The sequence below is a fragment of the Cygnus olor genome, chromosome 2 (assembly GCF_009769625.2).
Source record: "Cygnus olor isolate bCygOlo1 chromosome 2, bCygOlo1.pri.v2, whole genome shotgun sequence".
Taxonomy (NCBI): Eukaryota; Metazoa; Chordata; class Aves; order Anseriformes; family Anatidae; genus Cygnus; species Cygnus olor.
The window spans coordinates 140,365,473-140,383,996 of record NC_049170.1 but is presented as its reverse complement, the minus strand read 5'-3'; the positions used below and the strand labels follow the sequence as shown (position 1 = coordinate 140,383,996).

The 18,524-nt window shown below is 38.2% G+C and overlaps 1 protein-coding gene across 1 annotated transcript in view; it reads left to right on the top strand.

Moving 5' to 3' along the window:
• DPYS (dihydropyrimidinase) overlaps window positions 1–15,064 on the top strand; it is a 35,003-nt gene extending 19,939 nt beyond the window's left edge. The window contains exons 8-11 of the mRNA XM_040546677.1: window positions 458–600; window positions 10,519–10,726; window positions 13,443–13,548; window positions 14,931–15,064. Coding sequence (XP_040402611.1) covers window positions 458–600; window positions 10,519–10,726; window positions 13,443–13,517 — 426 coding nt within the window. The 3' untranslated portion in view covers window positions 13,518–13,548; window positions 14,931–15,064. The remainder of the gene's footprint in view (window positions 1–457; window positions 601–10,518; window positions 10,727–13,442; window positions 13,549–14,930) is intronic.
• Window positions 15,065–18,524: the final 3,460 nt, after the last annotated feature.

Sequence of the window (18,524 nt, the reverse complement as noted above, 5' to 3'; positions counted from 1 at the left end):
ATTAAATATACATTTTACATACATAGTAATACATCCACAGTATTAGTCAGTCTGATGTCCGCATTTCTTTAATACTGTATCACCATTTTCCAAAACCATGATACTTGTGAAATGTTGTCTCCTGAGGAAACTGCTGAACAGGACCACAGAGTAAAAGCCAGCTAAATAAATCCAATTCAAATTGACTTTTAACTATATTCACAGCTTTAAAGTTGTCTTTTTTTCCCCCTTTTGTTATGAGGTAAACTATTATAAAGTTAGTATTCAGTGAAAATACATTGCAGAAGGTGCATCAGAGACAAATAGATATTTTTCTTTTAATCTCTTCAGTAAATCGATGTGATGTTGTGATTTTGGCAGAAAGCTGTCACTCATCCCGGCCCTTTCAACAATAAAAGCATTTTTTCATCCCTTATTTTAAAAAGTAATGGGTTTACTTTTGTGTACTCTTCTTCAGCACAGCGGAAAAATGGATGAAAACAGATTTGTAGCTGTTACCAGCACAAATGCAGCAAAAATCTTTAACCTTTACCCAAAGAAGGGGAGAATTGCTGTGGGTTCTGATGCTGACATTGTAATTTGGGATCCCAAAGCTACCAGGTATGTATGCGTAGTTGTTTCCTTCCATCCAACCTCTCTGTAGGAAACAATATCTCAAAGCATTTGTATAGCAATAAGCCTTTAGGTGAGAGTTTATGGTGTTTTTCAACAGCATTTGATGTGACTTATTTACAGGTTATTTATTTGTCTCCTACAATAGTGTATGTAAGTAGAGATCCTTGATCTCTAGATGGAATTAAAAAAAATAATAAATCACCTGAATTGCTAAGTGCAAAAATAGCAAGATCCATACATTATACTACCAGTACTTGGTATCCTAACAGTAAAAATAGCCACTTCAGGATCTTAAGAGTAACTCTGCTAAGTGTTTGAGTATGTTCAGCTTCCTTCCACTGCAAAAAGCAGGGAGAGGAGCCTGTGTTCCTGAAGAGTGACCCATTACAATCTTGTGTTTTGAGCTTAGAGCTACTTCAAACATATTCAAAGGTAGTCAGTATGGTTGGTGAAAGTGTGGGGTCCTGACCTTCTAATGCTTCTTCCTAGCTGATTGAGCAAATATAGTGGTAGAGTGAGCCATGAGTGAGCTTAGGTCTGAAACTGTACTTGCTTACACTTTTGTTTAAGGAGTTTTCTGGACTTGTGCACAGGCTAGAGTAGAGCTTGTCACACCAACAACATGTGCACAAAAGTTATGCTGATCTCTCACCCTATGTGACCTGATGCCATGGTATATTTATGCTACAAAGGACATGCACTGTCTTTTTGTGAGCCTCAACTCATACAGCACACTGTGCACTACAGCCAATTCCTGTCTTCAGGTATATTCACACCATCAGCCAGATCCATAATCAGGCCACTATAAATATCTCAAGAATCTCTCTTGGGTATTTCTCTGGCTCTTATAGCTATCCTGGTCTTGTCTAAACTGCATGGAAATGGTTTGAGAGCAGGCTGTCACAGAGACAGATCACTGGGGGAGGTGCTTTTATCAGCTGAGATGCCCATGGGCTGCGCATGTACATCTCCACTGTTTGACCTCCAAGTAGATCACCTTAAATCTGTGAGCGTTAAACAGCTGTGTCCTACCTCTGACTGACCACATTCAGCCCCACACATGCCAGCAGCAGGTCAGGAGGTGTGCCAGGCTGTTGCTTTGGTCTCAGGCTTAGTTCTAACAAGCAGCATGAGCATACGACTGCTCTGAAGGCACACACTGACTCTGCCAGTTGAAATTCCTTCACTGGTGTCATCTAAACAGTGGGTTAAACCCATATAAGAAAGCAATCACAAATCCCAAAGCTCAACACTTTGTGGGGTGCTGAGCATGATGACAGCATAGCCAGCTTTCATCGAGGTATCACAGTGTTTGGTGTTCCTAAAACTTGAGCTGTTGTAACTCATAGATGGCACTAGATTTTCAGCCTTTGATTTTAAAAGAGGATTGAAGACTCCTCTGATGGTAGAGGAAAGTTTGGAAACATAACTGGGAAAATTGGAGGCTCAGAAACCAAATGGAGATAAAAAGCCCCTATCCTAGATTTACCTTACACAAATGAAATTTTCCTCACCAATCTGCTAGATCTTGAATTTTTGATAACAAAATTTCAAAATTTTCACTCATTTCAGCATGCTCATGAGTAGCAAAAGCATGTAAAGTGACAGGAAAAAACATTCTGTGTTTTAAGCGGCAAAGCTTGAGGACATGGAGGTTGCTTTGCAGAAGTCCCACAAAAAAAAGCTAGCAATACCAGCAAAAGAAGTTTCAGGATTGTCAAACCCAATCAACACAGAGGCCTGCCCAGTGCTGGGTCAGAGAGATTTTGCTGCTGGGTATGGAATGGTTCATGTGCATTATGCCTTCTGGCACGTTGAGCAAGCATATTTTGAGGTACTAGCAATGAGCTATTTCAGGACAGTGGAGCTACGAACTCTGATTTAAAAAAAAAAAAAAAAAAAAAAAAAGGATTCTTTTCTGAACTCACTTCTGCTCTGCCTGAGGACAAATGAAACTAGTAGGATAGCAGAGTTCTGACATTATTCTCAAGGTGCTTTGTCAGCTCTTAAAATTCTTTATCCTTTTCCCTCCCAGGCATTCCTTCTGCCTCCCTTCACTCTCTCCTGAGTACTATCATGGCCTTTTGCCCACTGCAGCTGCGAAGATGCAGTTTTTCTTTAAATATTTTTTCAGAATAAACTGTATTTTCTTACTGAGCAAGCTGATTTTAAGTTGAACTGATACTTTTTTTCCTCCTCCTGATCTGGTGCTGTTCCCATTGTTTATCCCTTTGGCTTTGCTGGGAACAAGCCACTGTGCAGGTACAATTGTGTGAACTATATGAGTAAGTATAAATAAATCTAGTCCTTGTCTATTCATTTCACTATAAATCCTGAAGAGGGCACAAACAGTCCAGCAGAAAAAACAGATCTAGCTAACAGACTTCAACCATTTAATATATTACACAAGGTGCAACCTCATATGCTGTTATTGCATCTGGGTAGTAATTTTCGATATCAGGATAGGCTTGTTCCTCTGTCTTGCAAACTCATTTCTGTTTTGAGCATGACTATTTTTCTTGTTTGTAAGTCTAAATCTTCTAAGAGAGGAGAACGTAGTTTTCTAGTTCTGGCTTAATGCTGTGTTGCTGCAGTCTTAAAATGCTGGCTGATATTAGCTTAAAGAATTAGGCAATTGCTGAAGTATTGTTGTGAAGAACTGGTATTACCACCGTCTGGCAGAGGAAGCCTATAGGGAAGATTCTAAAGTCCTTCTGTAAGCTAGTGAAGCTCTTCAAAATGCAAAAACGTAAATCACTGCAAAATCAGTTGCCCTTCTCCTTCGACATCATTGCACAATAGCAACATGATGGCTACTGTCTGGGCATTCAGGGTGTTCCCTTTCAATGTGGCAAAAGCCTAGTGAATTCAGCCCTGCAATCTGGGAGCAGTTGCTATTCAAGGTTCCACTTCCAGCATTCTGCTGCTGTTGCTGAGATTTTATTTATATAGCTTATCTTCACTGACTGGCCTATTTCTGTAGGCTTTGCTGGTAATTTTTGCAGAAAATAATGTATGAACAATTGTACGAAAAATTACTAGTGTATTTCAGGGCTTCCAAATATGGTTTTAGGATGTCCACATGAAAGCAATCAGTGTTGGAAAGAAGCACTTTAAATGTATAAATTCGTTAGAAATTGCATTATAAAAGATGGGTTGTGAGTTCTGACAGGTTAGGTCTATTTCTCAGCTTCCTTATAGTCATTGCATATTTATTTAAGAACACACAAATTCTGAAGAGACCAGTTGTTATTTTGCAGCCATGTGTTACTAAACATCATCTTGTGGACCTCAACACTCGCAGCATCCCTAGTAGAGCCTGTGCACACAGGACTGTTTTGTGAGAACTCCTTGGAAAAAAAAATCAGCAAGTCAGTGTCCTCTAAAGCTGATACTTTTGGTTATTTGAAATCAAGTAAGAATACAAAATCTCTAGGGTTTGTTTCAGAAATGCTCGGCAAGGAATCTAAATGCTGTGGTACCCAATTCAGACTGTGGCAAGAGCTAAACATCCCTTGTAAAGTAGGGACAGAAGGCAGTAAACATCTCAGAAGAGACTTTCAGCTCCTGGCTGTTATTAGGACTCAATAGACTCACTGTAGCCTGTTCAGAGCCTTGCAAATAAGCTATGGATAAAGCCCTGAAGGCAGGATCAGAACAAAATTTTAAAACATCCACAGGCATAAAAAAAAAATAATCTCAAATGGGATTTAACTGTCTAAGTCCAGTTAAATTATCAAGCCAGTTTATAACAATATGCTGTCTGAGAAGCCCTACTCACCATTTATTTTCCATTTACCAAATATAGCCTAAAAGTTAGGCTACCTTTGAATGTCAAGGCAGAGTTGCCTATGCAGGTAGCAGTCTCTCACCTCTTCCTCTTTTGGCTCCTCTGGGGTGGCCCTCCTGGGCCCTCGTCTCATTTGCAGTCAGGTCTTCAGCCTCAGAAGCTTAAGTGGGGACAAGTTACAACATTTAAAGACTCTATGCCAAGCAACTGCCTGTAATTTTTCATACAATGCAAGAGAAAAAAAAAAAAACACAAGTTGTTAGCAGATGATTAGAATGAATAATGCTGTGACTGTCTTACTCTTTTGATGAATGAGCATGATATTGAATACTGAGTATATGGATAACTGCATCTAGACTCAATTGGGGAAAATGAAATAATGTTGCATACAAATATGTGTGCATAGGACAGGTAAGTTCTGGCATTTTCAGTAGCTTTTCTTTTGCACAAGTACAAGCCTGTGTATGCATGAATGTATGCTATTTCACTAAAATCATGGAGTTCCTGTCAAATCCTGTTATCTCAGACCAAGGGAACATGGAGAAGGAAACACTAGGCACAAACTAAAATATAGGAAAATCCGTTTAAATATAAGAAGGAACTTTTTTTTTTCTATGAGCATGATCAGACACTGGAAAAAGTTGCCAATAGACGGTGGAGTCTCCATCCTTGGAAGTATTCAGAACCTGCCTGGGCACACCCCTGTTGTGCCAGACCCTGGCCAGAGCACGAGGTTGGAATAGACGATCTCCAGAGATGCTTTCCAATTTCAATGCCTCTGTGGTTCTGTGAACTGTAACAAAATAAGTCTCTATCAGAGAGCATGATGTACGTTTCCTTAGTAACTTGCTGCCTCACAAAATGTCAGCTGCTCTCTTTAGAGAACTGAATCTTAGCAATGTTACCAAGAAGAAAAGAAGATTCTTTCTTATTTTCTCCTTATATAAGCTTACCTTTTTCTCCCCTGTGATCACTTCCAGATCTTCTTTAGTCATTGAATACTCATTTGTATTTTCCTCTCTATCCTTTCCTGCAAGCTTAATTTCTCATTACTGTTTTCCTTCCTGCCCATTATATAGTTTGACAGTTTCCACTTCCATCCCATATCAACTTGTAGTGATTGATAGGAACAAACTGATGGTATTGTTGATACATGAGTTGCTTACCATAATCAGAAAAATCATTCTGTTGTCATTCTCTGCCCATCTTAACATGATGTATCTTAGGAGATATGAATGCATTAAATAAAGATCCCATCCCTCAGATATGTCTCTCTGACAAGGAGCTCCTAAACATTAACATCCTGCCTCTGCTTGTAACTGTTATTTTGTCCACAAATCCCCTCACTTCAGACAGCTACTCAAAGACAATGCTTATTTAGGCATATTTCCAAGAGGTTAGGGATACAACTTTACTAATAGTTGCCTACATAAGTTGGTACGTGCAGTTATAACAATTCATTAATTATAAAGTAGGCCGTGGGCTTTTTAATCCACATCATAGGCTTTTAACAAGCAGTTTGCACGTAGATTTTAAGGTTTTCTTTTTCTTCTTTTTCTTCTCTTTATTCCTCTCCTTCCCTCTTCTTTTTAATACTTCTGTCTCTTTAACAAAGTCCAACTTAATTATCTTTATAAATGAGTGGTGTCTCAGGACAGCACAGGAAGGTGAACCAGAGATTTATTTTTGTCTAGAGTTTAGAAAAGCAGGTTAACAATATGGAGAATGCAAAGGCAGATGAAAGTAATGTGAAGGGGCAGCTCGCAAAGGCTGATATTAACCTCAGCAAACTGGCATTTCTCACCTGCCCCCAGCTCTGAAAAGCTTAGAGATACTGCATTGTAAGCACTGGGAGAAGTTGCTTACATCTGAAATACTCACTCTTACATAAGTTGGTTTTCTATAGCAACTGTCTGCAAAGCAGTTGTTTTCTCTTCAGCAATGGACTCGAGTCATTTTAGCTGCCTTTATTCCTATGTTTTCACTTAAGTAATTATAAAATCTGTGTCCTCCGTCTACTGAGGTGTTCAGCAGCTATTCTTGCCTAAGGGCTGTTGACTACAGAATCCCTTCATATTCCTGTGCCTGGAATTTTTAAAGAAAACTGTGTGAAGTATGCATCCAGTTCCCAATAAAAGTAATTAAGTTCTTCATTTTCATATGCCCCTCTTGAAAACTACAGTGATCCAGTCCTCACAGCAGTCAAAGTTTAGGTCCTGGAGCTCACTCTAGTCCGACAGATCCACCTTCACTGGGCTGATGCAGCTTCATTTCCTATGCATTATGAGGGGTAGAAGATATCTTGTAATATCAAGATCGCTTCCCTTCATCCAGTTGCCACTCTTGACTGACTATAACTTACTGTATAGTTTTTCAGGCTCTGACTGAGGCATAGACATGTTTGTGATGCTCTTAGGTTGTGTTTGACTTGAAATGTAATCTAATACCCCTGACTCTTTACAAAGATTCAGGGCTTACCAAGGGCCAATATTTTGAGCTGACCACTTGTACTGCCTTGAATTTCACCCTACAGCTTTCTGCATTAGTCTAATATGATGCTCTCTTCTAAATTTCAAATGTCAGTTTGTAGTTTATTTAGATATAATATCCTAGGATTGGCTGTAAAGTCTTTTATCACATACAGAATAAATAAATACAAGATTACCAGTCACTGAATTGTCAAGCACACAGAGAAAATTTGATAATTGATCTTTGACTATAAAATAATTGCTTCTTGACTGCAAATAGTTGGACAGAAGCACTGGATTGAAAAAAAAAAAGGAAAAAAAAGGACAATCTCAGAAGCATGTCTTCTTTTGTACTAGGGGAATATCAATTTCTTTATTGATAGCCTGAAATCTCTTTGCAAGACAGGTGTATCAAAAGCAGCTGAAGTGAATTAAATGAAAACACTGAGATAAGTAGGAACAAAATAGAGCCTGATGTCTCTGCAATATCCTCCTCATATAGAGTTTTCTTCCAAATATTCAAGTTATCATTCTGATCTGTTTCCATTTGAGGAAGGGTTGTTTGGAACAGGAGTCTCTGTAGTTTATCATGAGAATTAGAGAATTCTAGGAAATATATCAAAAAATTGTCATTTGGGTTTTTGAAACCTGGAGTCAGAATCTGCTTTCCCATTAGGACATTAAACTGTTGGAGAGTGTCCAGAGGAGGGTGATGAAGATGGTGAAGGGCCTAGAGGGTAAGACATATGAGGAGCAGTTGAGGTCACCGGGCCTGTTCAGCCTGGAGAAGAGGAGGCTGAGGGGGGACCTCATCGCAGTATACAACTTCCTCGTGAGAGGGAGTGGAGAGGCAGGTGACCTATTCTCTGTTATCACCAGTGACAGGACCCATGGGAACGGTGTGAAGCTGAGGCAGGGGAAGTTTAGCCTGGACATCAGGAAGAGGTTCTTCACTGAGAGGGTGGTCGCACACTGGAACAGGCTCCCCAGTGAGGTAGTCACTGCACCAAGCCTGTCTGAATTTAAGAAGCGATTGCACTGTGCACTTAGTCACATGGTCTAAACTTTTGGGCAGACCTGTGCGGTGCCAGGAGTTGGACTTGATGATCCTTATGGGTCCCTTCCAACTCGGGATATTCTATGATTCTATGTTAAGTAACCCATTATGTCAGACATTGCTTAGGATGTTAGAGGCAACTGTTATGTTTTACTTCACTATGGTGTCAGTCTTACTTTCTCAGATTATAAATAGTTGCTAGTGTACTTGTCATTAGTTGAGGGTCAATAGTATTCAAACTTTCAGAGCAAACACTGGAATTTCACTAAGTTTCCCAACAAGCTGCCTGTTACTGAAATGGCTGATACAGCAGTAAACAGTGTGTGGCATAAGGTTGTTGAGTTGTGAGCTCCAGATCCAAGCATACTGTCTTCGTCTTAATTCATTGCTCACTTCCTACTTGAAACTTTCCCTGCCATTGGTAATGTCAAATAAAATTGCTAAAAACCTAAATGCAGGTGAGTTTTGGTGAGCTCCACCAGGGAGACTGCACTTCACCTTCAGAAAGAGTAGCAAGATCTAAATCTTGGTTCAACAGAAGAGTTATAAATGATTTCTATACAAGTTGGTTGTTGAGACAAGCTATGGGAAATCTGTTTTGTCATATTGCAGGGTTTACCTGTACAAATGGATGTCTCTTTTAAATGCATTAACTTCCGTTAGTTTTGTATCTTTTTATGAAGGACATACTTACCTCTGAGGCACGTTTACCACCAGTGATCCTGCTCTAGCACATTTAAACAGCTCACATGTTGAGCTGAGGGATCTTGCTTATTTTTCTGTTCATTTGCTCAAAGTACTTTTTCCATTTTCCTTTTTGCATCCCAGTGCTTGTGTGCAAATAGATATGATGTATACCCAGAGAATGCTCAAGATAATTATATTACAGTTGTTCTTACTTACTGTTCTAGCAATTGGACCCATAAGTGTAATGCAATAAGCTGGAGAAATATGTTCACGAGCTCTTTGCAGAGCTATTATAACACCCATGGATAAACTTGTTCAACAGTATTCATAGGACTAGTGAATACAAGAGGTCTGACTTCCATTGCTTGCTCTTTCCACTGTGACTCTACAAGGTGATGCTGATCCTGGAGAGCAGGCAGGCATAAGTTTTCTGTCCAAGCTGCTCTGAATAAGGAAAAGTTTTTATTCCTATGGGCAGATTGGCCATAGAGAACATTTTTAGATATACAGCATTTGAAAAGTTAGTTATGTACTTAACTTAAATTTAAATTTACCTTAGTTCAACATAATGATATGAAAGGCAAAATATGTATCTTCCCAATAATTATAACTAATCACTTGAAATATTTGATACTTGATTACATTTGAAAATGGTGTACTTCTAGAAAGATAAAGATTTTGCTGTGGTTTTCTCATTTTAATAAATATGTTAATTAACGTTTTTAATAATTCTTATCCAAATAGATTGATATTTTGATCTATTAGTATTTCATATTAGTTTTTATTTTGAAAATTCTTTTTCTACAGACGTAATCATTGGAATAATGTTAGTGTTATACATTCGTGATAGTTTCTTTACCATGTGCACATATTCCCATTCTGGAAAATTCTGACTGCTCACCAAAAAACATCCTTCCTTTCAGAAATTACAAATGGTAATAGAAATATAAACTTTACAAATTAAAAAAAAAAAAAAAAAAAAAAGAAAGATTGGAAATAGGAAGCTAATAAAATTAATTAAATTTCAAAATCTTGTGACACATTTTAGATACAGTAGATAGTAAGTAGCTCAGTAGGGAAAATAGATAGTAAAGGAAGTATATGCAGTCTGCACTTCCAAATGCTAATGTCAGCTCTAGTATTAATTGCCTTTAATGTAGCCAGTTAGGGTTGGAGAAATTTGACAGAAAAATGGTGAACATAAAGAATGAGGTCTATGCATAAACAAAGCAATGATACCATAGCTCAAATTAATACTGTTGAGGTCTAAAACTATAATTTCCCTAGTACGCTTGGAAGAAAAATATGTAGGAGTGTGATGTCATTATTATTAAACAGCATAAAGATATTTGGGCTGTCAGTCACTGGATCAGTCCAATTCACTTTAAAAGTTACCAAAATTCATTACAATCTACCGACTTTCCAGTGAAATAGTCTTTGTCTTATTTATGAATTACAATCTTTGAAACATTGCAACCATACTTTTCAAACTTGAAATTGCAGGTAACTCTAGCTAAAGGGTTAGAGCTTTTTCTGGCCTTATTGTACACAGATATTTGTTTGACAAGGCAGAATACAATCATTTTATTCAAATAAATATTATAACCTGATTTTTTTTTTTTACTAATCTTTTTCTAGTGGAAAATTTTGTATTTCAAGGCTACAAAGTTCTGTCCTTTTGACTCTCTCTTCATTCTTTTGGAATGCAATTACTGTTCAATGAAATGTTAATGCTCTATTCTATTTTTACAGCTGTTCCATGATGTGCTCTGCGATGTCATAGTTTAATAATGCTGCTAAATTTTCTTCCTCTATCAATTTCTTAAAATTTCATAATGAAGTACAATGCAAAGTTTGTAGTAATTTCCGTGGTTTTTTGTTTGTTTGTTTTGTAAACACAGGACAATATCTGCAAAGACGCATCACCAGGCCAATGACTTCAATATATTTGAAGGAATGGTCTGCCATGGAGTCTGTGTTGCAACAGTTTCAAGAGGGAAAGTGGTTTATGAAGGCGGAGTTTTCAATGTCACAGCAGGAGAAGGCAAATACGTCTCCCGTCCACCATTCCCTCCATATGTCTACAAACGAGTCAGGCAGCGGGAGAAGGTTAATTAAACTAATAAATCTCCGTAATGCTTTCTAGAACATGAGGATAACTAGCTCTTGGGAACAGAGGTTTGGGGTTTCAATGGTAATTTCCCTTACTAATCAAAATCTGCCAAGGTGGGAGGAAATGAAACTAAGGGGACTCAATTTTTATTGCTCTTCATATTACAGAGAAATATCATAGACTAGTTCCTGCTCTCAGGGTAGCTGGTACAGCTTGTAGAAAAAGTCTGGGTACTTTTAAAAATAAGTCCCACTTGCAATTACATTGGACAAAATATTTTGCTCATGGGTAATCTGACTACCTGCTAGATTTAATCACTGATTTTACTGCAAATCACAGAGGCTCAGCATCATGCTCAGGGATAAAACTTACACTGGAGGAAGAGATCAATAGTTTCCTAACTCTTCCATGGATCAGATATTTAGAGCTAAGCCCTGTAGAATGCTGAACATTTGACTGTATTCCAGCAACAATGTGTTAAAAGCTGAACATGTGCAAAGTGCTGGACCAAGTTTGCTGTTCAAGCTCTTGTTCAATCTTTTGTTGAAGAGAAATTTTGCAAAAGACATGCAGATTGAATTTTCAGTGCCTATTTGCCATGCTAGCACATGTGAAGAATATTTTTGAGGCCTTAATGTTGCTTATTATGGGTAGGATTTTCAAAAGCACCCAGACAATATCTGAAAGTCACAACTTGAATCAGTAGAATTCACTGCAGGATCTAAAAGTTGAATTAGACAAGCATTCATGCGAGAGCTGGCTCTTTAAAATACTTCCAAGATTATACTGTGCATTACATCCCTCTGTTGTCTTGTTGGACTACAAAAGGCACGTCAAAATGGCTGAGGCTTTCCTCCAAAGACAGCATTTTCCCAGGAGCTGGTGGGGGCTGTCTGCAAGTTGATAGGCATAATACACTTCAGTGGATAGGCAGGGAAGTCCGTTCATGAGCATGCAGTTTTTCCCTGGGAACTTAGAACAGAAAGCAGATGATTGCATATTTGGGCTTTCCAAGCGTAAAAGAACACATTTTTGTACCAGTACCAATCAGTGTAAGTTAGATAAATTGGAGGCATTTTCACTTGCATTTTGTCAGCATCTAACTATATTGATTATACTTTGTCTTTTATTTTGAAACCAAATTTCTCGTTTAAATCTGTCACACCTTTTCAGTGTGAATGAAGGTTCATGTTTGTGGGAGAAATGAAAGAAAAAATTATATTCCTGGACTTTCCAGGCCTACTGCATGAGTGAACCAGTACCCCAAACTGTGAATTTTTCTGGAGAAAAGATCTTCCCTTTCCATGGAACATTTAGTTGAATTGAAACAATTGCTCCAAAGGCCATGCAGTTCCACGGCCAGTTGCAGGATAAGATTGTCACAAGCTAAACAGTGAGAACTCCTCATCTACAGTAGAATTATTCTGCATTTTTAATCTGGATAGATTCTTGTTGCTGTATTCCTCTCATCTTTTGGGTCTGTCTTCAGTGGGATATGTCATACACAAAGTTCAATGTGACTGTGAATCTGTTTAATCCACCAGACATTGAAAATGTTTGGTACTTTGTTAATGAGGGCTGCTTATTATTATTGCACTTTCTTTGTTGTGCAATGTTGGTCCCTTTAACTTTAAATGCAAAATAAATGCCATGTAATGGTAACAGAAGCTAGCTATTGAAACCAGATTTGTACTGGCATTACATCAGCAAAAAGTTAGGACATTCCTTTTCATGTAAGAGAACATGATGCAGTTATTAAACAATAATTAGGTACTTCCCTAAGCATAACTAAGTTGTAGTGACTCCAGACCCTGGCATGTCTGCTGAGGCATCATATCCCATGCGAGAAGAAGATTAGTACCAAAACTAAACTAAAATTTAAGATAAATTTGGCAATCATAGAATTCTAAAAGACTTCAGTGAATGTTGTCATTTCTATTTCTGATCAAAGCTAGGGAGAATTTTTCCATAACCAAAAGATCAAATGCAAAATGTTTTCGGAAGTGATTTTTCAACCAACTCAACCTCCTGTAGTCAGCATCTGGGATGGTGGATGGAAGATACCCACATAAGACAGGAGTGGCTTTGTTTCATTGATGTTCATTTAACTCTCTTATCTGTACTAAGAGCATCACTGGGAAATGTGATTACCTTAATGAAGAACAGGCTTACAGTGTGAACGGGCAGTGAGTCAGCTATTCTGAAGAGCTGCTTAGGTCTATTTGCTCTGTACCTCTCCCCCTGGGATATCCTAATGAGTAGCTGAATGAATATATATATACATATACATGGAAACAAGCAAATACTGCAGATAAGTGGTGTTTTTTGTTTTGTTTTGTTTTTTAATTTATTTATGTGGCATAATCTCTGTGATTTTGCCACTCCACGAAGTGTTTGAATGAATGGAGGCAGAAGCATCAACAAAATAAAGTGAAACATGGTCTGTTGCTTGTTAGAAAAATGGTTTTAGTGTTATTTTGTTACAGTGATGAACAGACTACAGTGATGAACCACCTGCCTCCTGATGAAAGCTGAGAACTGAACATTTTAGTTTGAGTGTAAGGAACATTTTCAAAAGAAAATTTTGATGGAATCATTGGGTAGCATAACATTAAAAGCTGGGTTATATCAGGACTGCTATTCTCATTGTGTAGAATTAGCAATTACAAGAAGACAAAATAATACTGAAAGGTTTGAAATGCTTCATTGCAGGTCTGTCAGCCGGTTCCTGTTAAGAGAGCACCATATACAGGTCTGGTCTCAATTACACCCATCGCACCAAAATAATAGCTGCATTCCCAAGGTTTGGTTCTTGCAGGTAACTGTCTATTTTGATTAGTGAAAACTACTTTACTTAATGCTTCTCTGAAATTTCAAGAAAAGTGCAGCAGGCCTTCTGACATGTGACACGCTTGTCTGAAATGAGCCCTCTCACAAAAATGAGTGGCAGCTCGGGTATGGAAAGCCTCTTTCCAATTGGAACCCCATATAAAAATTTCCACTGAGAGCACAAATGAATTTTAACTGTGAAACTGAGAAATGGGTATGAAGGCCCACAGAAAAGCTGAGCTCAGTTAGGCCATCCCTTTTGAAGCAGCAGGAGTAAAAGTACAAGCCTTAGGCTTGCAATTTTACAGAAAAGCCAGAAACAGTTTGATGTAAAAAAATTATATTCTCTAGTGTTCCTTTCTCACAGACAATAAATCTCCAACAATTGAGCTGTTTGGGTTAAGCTGAGAGATCGGTATTGCAAGGACAACATCTGTCTTCATGCAGTAGAGGTGCTGCAGTCAAAGCCAGCCGTGATCTGATGGATGGCTGAGCTGCTATAAGGCTCAGAGCTGCTAACAGTGCAGTAACACCTAGCATCATCCCCTCCCTCTTCACCAGTGTCCACAGTGCACAGCCTGGTTATTGACATTCCCTCAAATGTGTAAGCCCTGGTGCTTGGTACATCCTTCTCTGAGTTGATTTACTTGACAACCCAACAGAAAACAATTAGCTTCCTTTTTCTGGGTTAGTTTTCTAATCTCACTCTTTAACTGTTTACAAGCTGCAGAAATGCTTCAGGAAAAAATAAAAGAGCTAGGTATGACCTTCAGAAAGCACAACTGGGGCATGATGCTGCTGTATGCCAACTGCAGCTGAAATATTTTTCTGCTACAGTAGGGGGGTTGATTATATGGGTTGGGGGTATGATGAGAGGCAGTAAGCATGACAAAATCCAGGCTGAATTTTTGTGTGTATATAAATACCAACAGTGAGATCAGCTAGCTTGAGAAATAAATTCCCAATAGATGGATGTAAAGCCCCAGTTCACACCTCACATAAAATGGGTCTGTTCTTGGTTTGTTCTTAATTAATGAGGACAGGAACAAATCTGCAGTGCTGGGAGGGTGAAATTAGCTTTTCCACATTTCATTGTATTATTATTTTAAAGCACCCTCACAGGGAAATTCATCTAGAGCATCAGTAGCAGCAACAGAGTGCAGCGTGCTATTTGTTTTCCTATGTCATAAGGGAGAAAGCTTTTGTAATAGAGAGGACTAAAGGCTAAAGCTGCAATAGAGTGAGGGAGAAATAATCATTCTTTCTAGCTCCTAGCACTCTTTCTCTATTATTACCTCTCTGAGTGACAAATTGCAAAGCAGAGATTTTCTTTTGAAAGATTATATCATATTGTGTTTTTCTTCTCTGTAGATAAAAGCAAATGAAAATGACCCTGCTGTCCTCACCAAAGCAGTGCATGCTGGTTCCAACAGTCAGCTCACAACCAACTTTGCAAGAGCCAGCATGAAACACCAGTAACCAATAAACATACTGGGCTTCCTGCATGAATGTTGTCTTGCAATTTCTCTTTAAAAGAAACTTTATTATTAGAGCTGGAAACTCTTTATAGAAAATGGCATAAAAGTAAAATAATAATTACAGTTATAATGTGGCAGCATGTCTGTAGGTTCTTAAAAGTGGGTAGATTTTGAGGCAGTTCTTCTTAATATTTGTCTTTAGAGGGTATCAGTTAACTTATAAAATAAAAGCAATGAGCAGTGGCCTTTAAACATATTGCCAACATTTTTGCTCTGTTAGCTTAGAGGAGATGAATGCTAATTTGGTAGTCATGTATTAGAAAGATCTCTGTATTTAGAGATGCAGAGAATTCTCATACCACGTACTGAATTTGATTTTTCTTTTCCCCTTTCCAGAAGGGATCAGGTACAGAAAAATGTTGATTCAGGGGAACTGTCACTCTTTTAGAGCTGCTGGTACCTCTCCCTACCCATGTCATTAAAGGAGTTCTGAATACTGCCAACTACACAGCCAAGTGTTTATTGTTATGATCAAGTGTTTACTTTGTTATACCCTATGGAAATCTATGCTAATCACACTGGTGAACTCATGTTCTGGCTTTATGGAGGGACTCACACTCATAACTTATAGGCTTATGAAGTGAGGTTACCAGGGCCAGAAAATAATGCTTTTTTTTTTTTTTATTGAAAATGTGAGTTTATTCCCAATGTAAATTGTACTTTAGTGGGGGGGGTCTGTTTGTTTTATTGGTTGCTTTTTCTAGGATAGGATTTTTGATGAAAAAAAAAACCACAAAACAAAACAAAACAAACAAAAAAAACATTCGTTTAATTTATCTCATTTCTTCTTCGAGAAATTCTTAGAAGCTTCTTCTTAACCTGCATGGTACCATGTCTAGACAGGTTTTGAAACCTAGAATTCTGTTTAAAGTTGCACTTTCACATGCAAGAGCCCTTATTTTTAAGCAGTTGTCTCTGGGAAATATTTATGAGAGAAATGAGGCCAACAGAAAAACATCTGTACAGGGATTTTATTGTCCCGCATGTAGAAGTGTTATCCCTAGTTTCATGCTTAGGACCACAGCACTACAGCCTGTACTTCTGTGCAACCCATAGGTCAAACAGACACAGAAGGAAATTCATCTTTGTAAGACACACACAGAAAGGATATGATCATTACTATTATTTTTTTTAACTTGACGGTGGAAGGCAGACTTGTAGTTTCTGTTAGATCCATAGGCATGCAATGCTGTATGAACTTGTAGAAGAAACAAACTCCTACTGTAGCTCGGTACTTCTTGTGTCTCTAAATAGCAAGAGATTTTTCTTTGTAAGATGATGGAGGATAATTGTGGAGATGTTCAGAAAGAGCTAACACAGGTTCCCAATTCTCAGGTTGTCTTTAGGGTGACAGAACAGCAGAACTGGGCATCCAGCACAATCACAACTGTTACAATGCAGTGGGGTTCATTGCTCCGTGTAGACTTCCACAGTGCAACGGCTTTTGTCCTAGTTTGTTGTCTAGTCTCTCTTTGTAATCAACAAAGAGAACAAGGTGCTGCTCTACTCATCTCTGTAGCAAGATCTAAAACAGACTAGATGAACCTACTCAGAGTTGTTCTCCTCTGGGATGAGATGAGTAGTTTTCTTGCAATGCCAATTTGTCTACACTGATTACAAAGAGGATACAGCATGAGGGATCTGCAGATGTCTACCCTGCAGCTGCCTTTCACTCGCCTCATCTTTGCCTCTCAGAACTGGAACTTTCTAGTAAGAAGGATGCCTGGCTTATGTTTTGTTTCATCAAGAATGCAAGAAATTTGAGAAGAGGAAAGGGGAAAAATCAGATAGGAGAAAAAATACATTTCTACTTCTAATGGTAATCTAAATTTGTATGAAGTCTTTCCTCTGAGTCTTCAGTGTTTAACAATTATTAGAGCCTTGCAATTGCATGGTATACCTGTGAGACAAATAAATATAATAATTGCCCACTGATGAAAACTATGTATGCTCAAAGCTCTGAAATCATTCAAGAGATTGAAAATGTGTAGTTGCCTGTTGTTTAACATCCAGTGTTGGCTTAAGTGTGTTGCTCAAGGCCACAATGACTCAATTATCACAGAAATGAAACCCAGGAGTAAAGGCTGCCAGCCCTTTGGATACCGTGGATGTGCCCAGGACTTTTAGATGTCCTTTGGGCTCTTGGGACTTCTACTGAGATGAAAGTGATACAAAAAACTGCAAATCATTACAGCCCAAAGGAACAAAGGTAGTGATTTTTCTAAAAACAGGTGTTTTCACAGTATGATAGCAGCAAGTAGTTTTATGAGTTATATAAACACCAACAATGTAAACTGAGCTTTCTAAACTATGAAAGTATATTAACCATGGAAAAAGTACATCATCTGTTAAGGTTTCCTACATATTTTTATTAGATAAGAAATGAGGAAGCTTCTCCCTGTACCATTAGCAAAGAGTTACTAATCCCTGTGTTGTTATTTTCTGCTCTGTATCATGGTTTATACTCTTTATAGAGAGAATCCTTTGGATTTTGTTCTTAACAAATGCCTACTATTCAATTGCAATGAATGTTTTAAGTATTGTGCAGGTGTGGAAAAAATTACCAGCATATTGTGAGCTGAATTTACACCAAAACATCTGTTTTATCTACACATCCTTGGGCGCAAAAAGTTACTGAGGCAAGTCAGGTTTGTGAAATTCATGAGTATTTATTTTTGCCATGGCACATGCTGGCATGTTCTTCCAGACACTACTACCAAAGTTAAGACTGTCACACTTCAAATCCCTGCAGTCTTCGTTCTTCTTCCACTTATGATGGGGACACTATAACAGTGGAATCTTCACTGGGATATAATTTTGGAACTCCCCAGGTCTGTATTCCAAGACACCAGTAATGATTGATAGCAGAGCCAAAATAGTAGAACATTTTTTTTTTTTCTGGTAGATATAAAGTTAATTTAGGATGAAATATGATTATAAAACACATTTATGTCAGCACAGTTCCTTAGCTGAAGCAGTGGAAGGAGCACTGAATGGTTTCTCAGTCCTGCCTCAGTTTCTGTACCCTCTCAAGACTTCTGAATTTGTCCTACAACCTCATCTCAGCTATCACTTGCAAATTACATTTGCACAAAATTGTGCTGGGTCTGTGCTGTAACTGTTCTCCTAAGACCACGGCTGCACCACAGTGGCTTGGAGAGCTGGTTTAGAGATGACTTCTGCAGCCCACACAGTTTCCTCGGGCCTTTTACAGAGAAGTAAAACAATTGCTTTCCTGCAGATGTTTGAATCCTGCCTCATTTAGGCACATTCCTCAGCTGTCTTCAGCTATTACTGAGAAAAAAGTTTGATTTCTTTTATCCTTCTTTCTGTCCCTTGGTCACTCAGCTAAAATAGACTATCTCTGATTGCTTTGAGAGGTGGCATTGCTGCCTTAAAAACCCTTTTCTCTGAAGCATTAGATCTC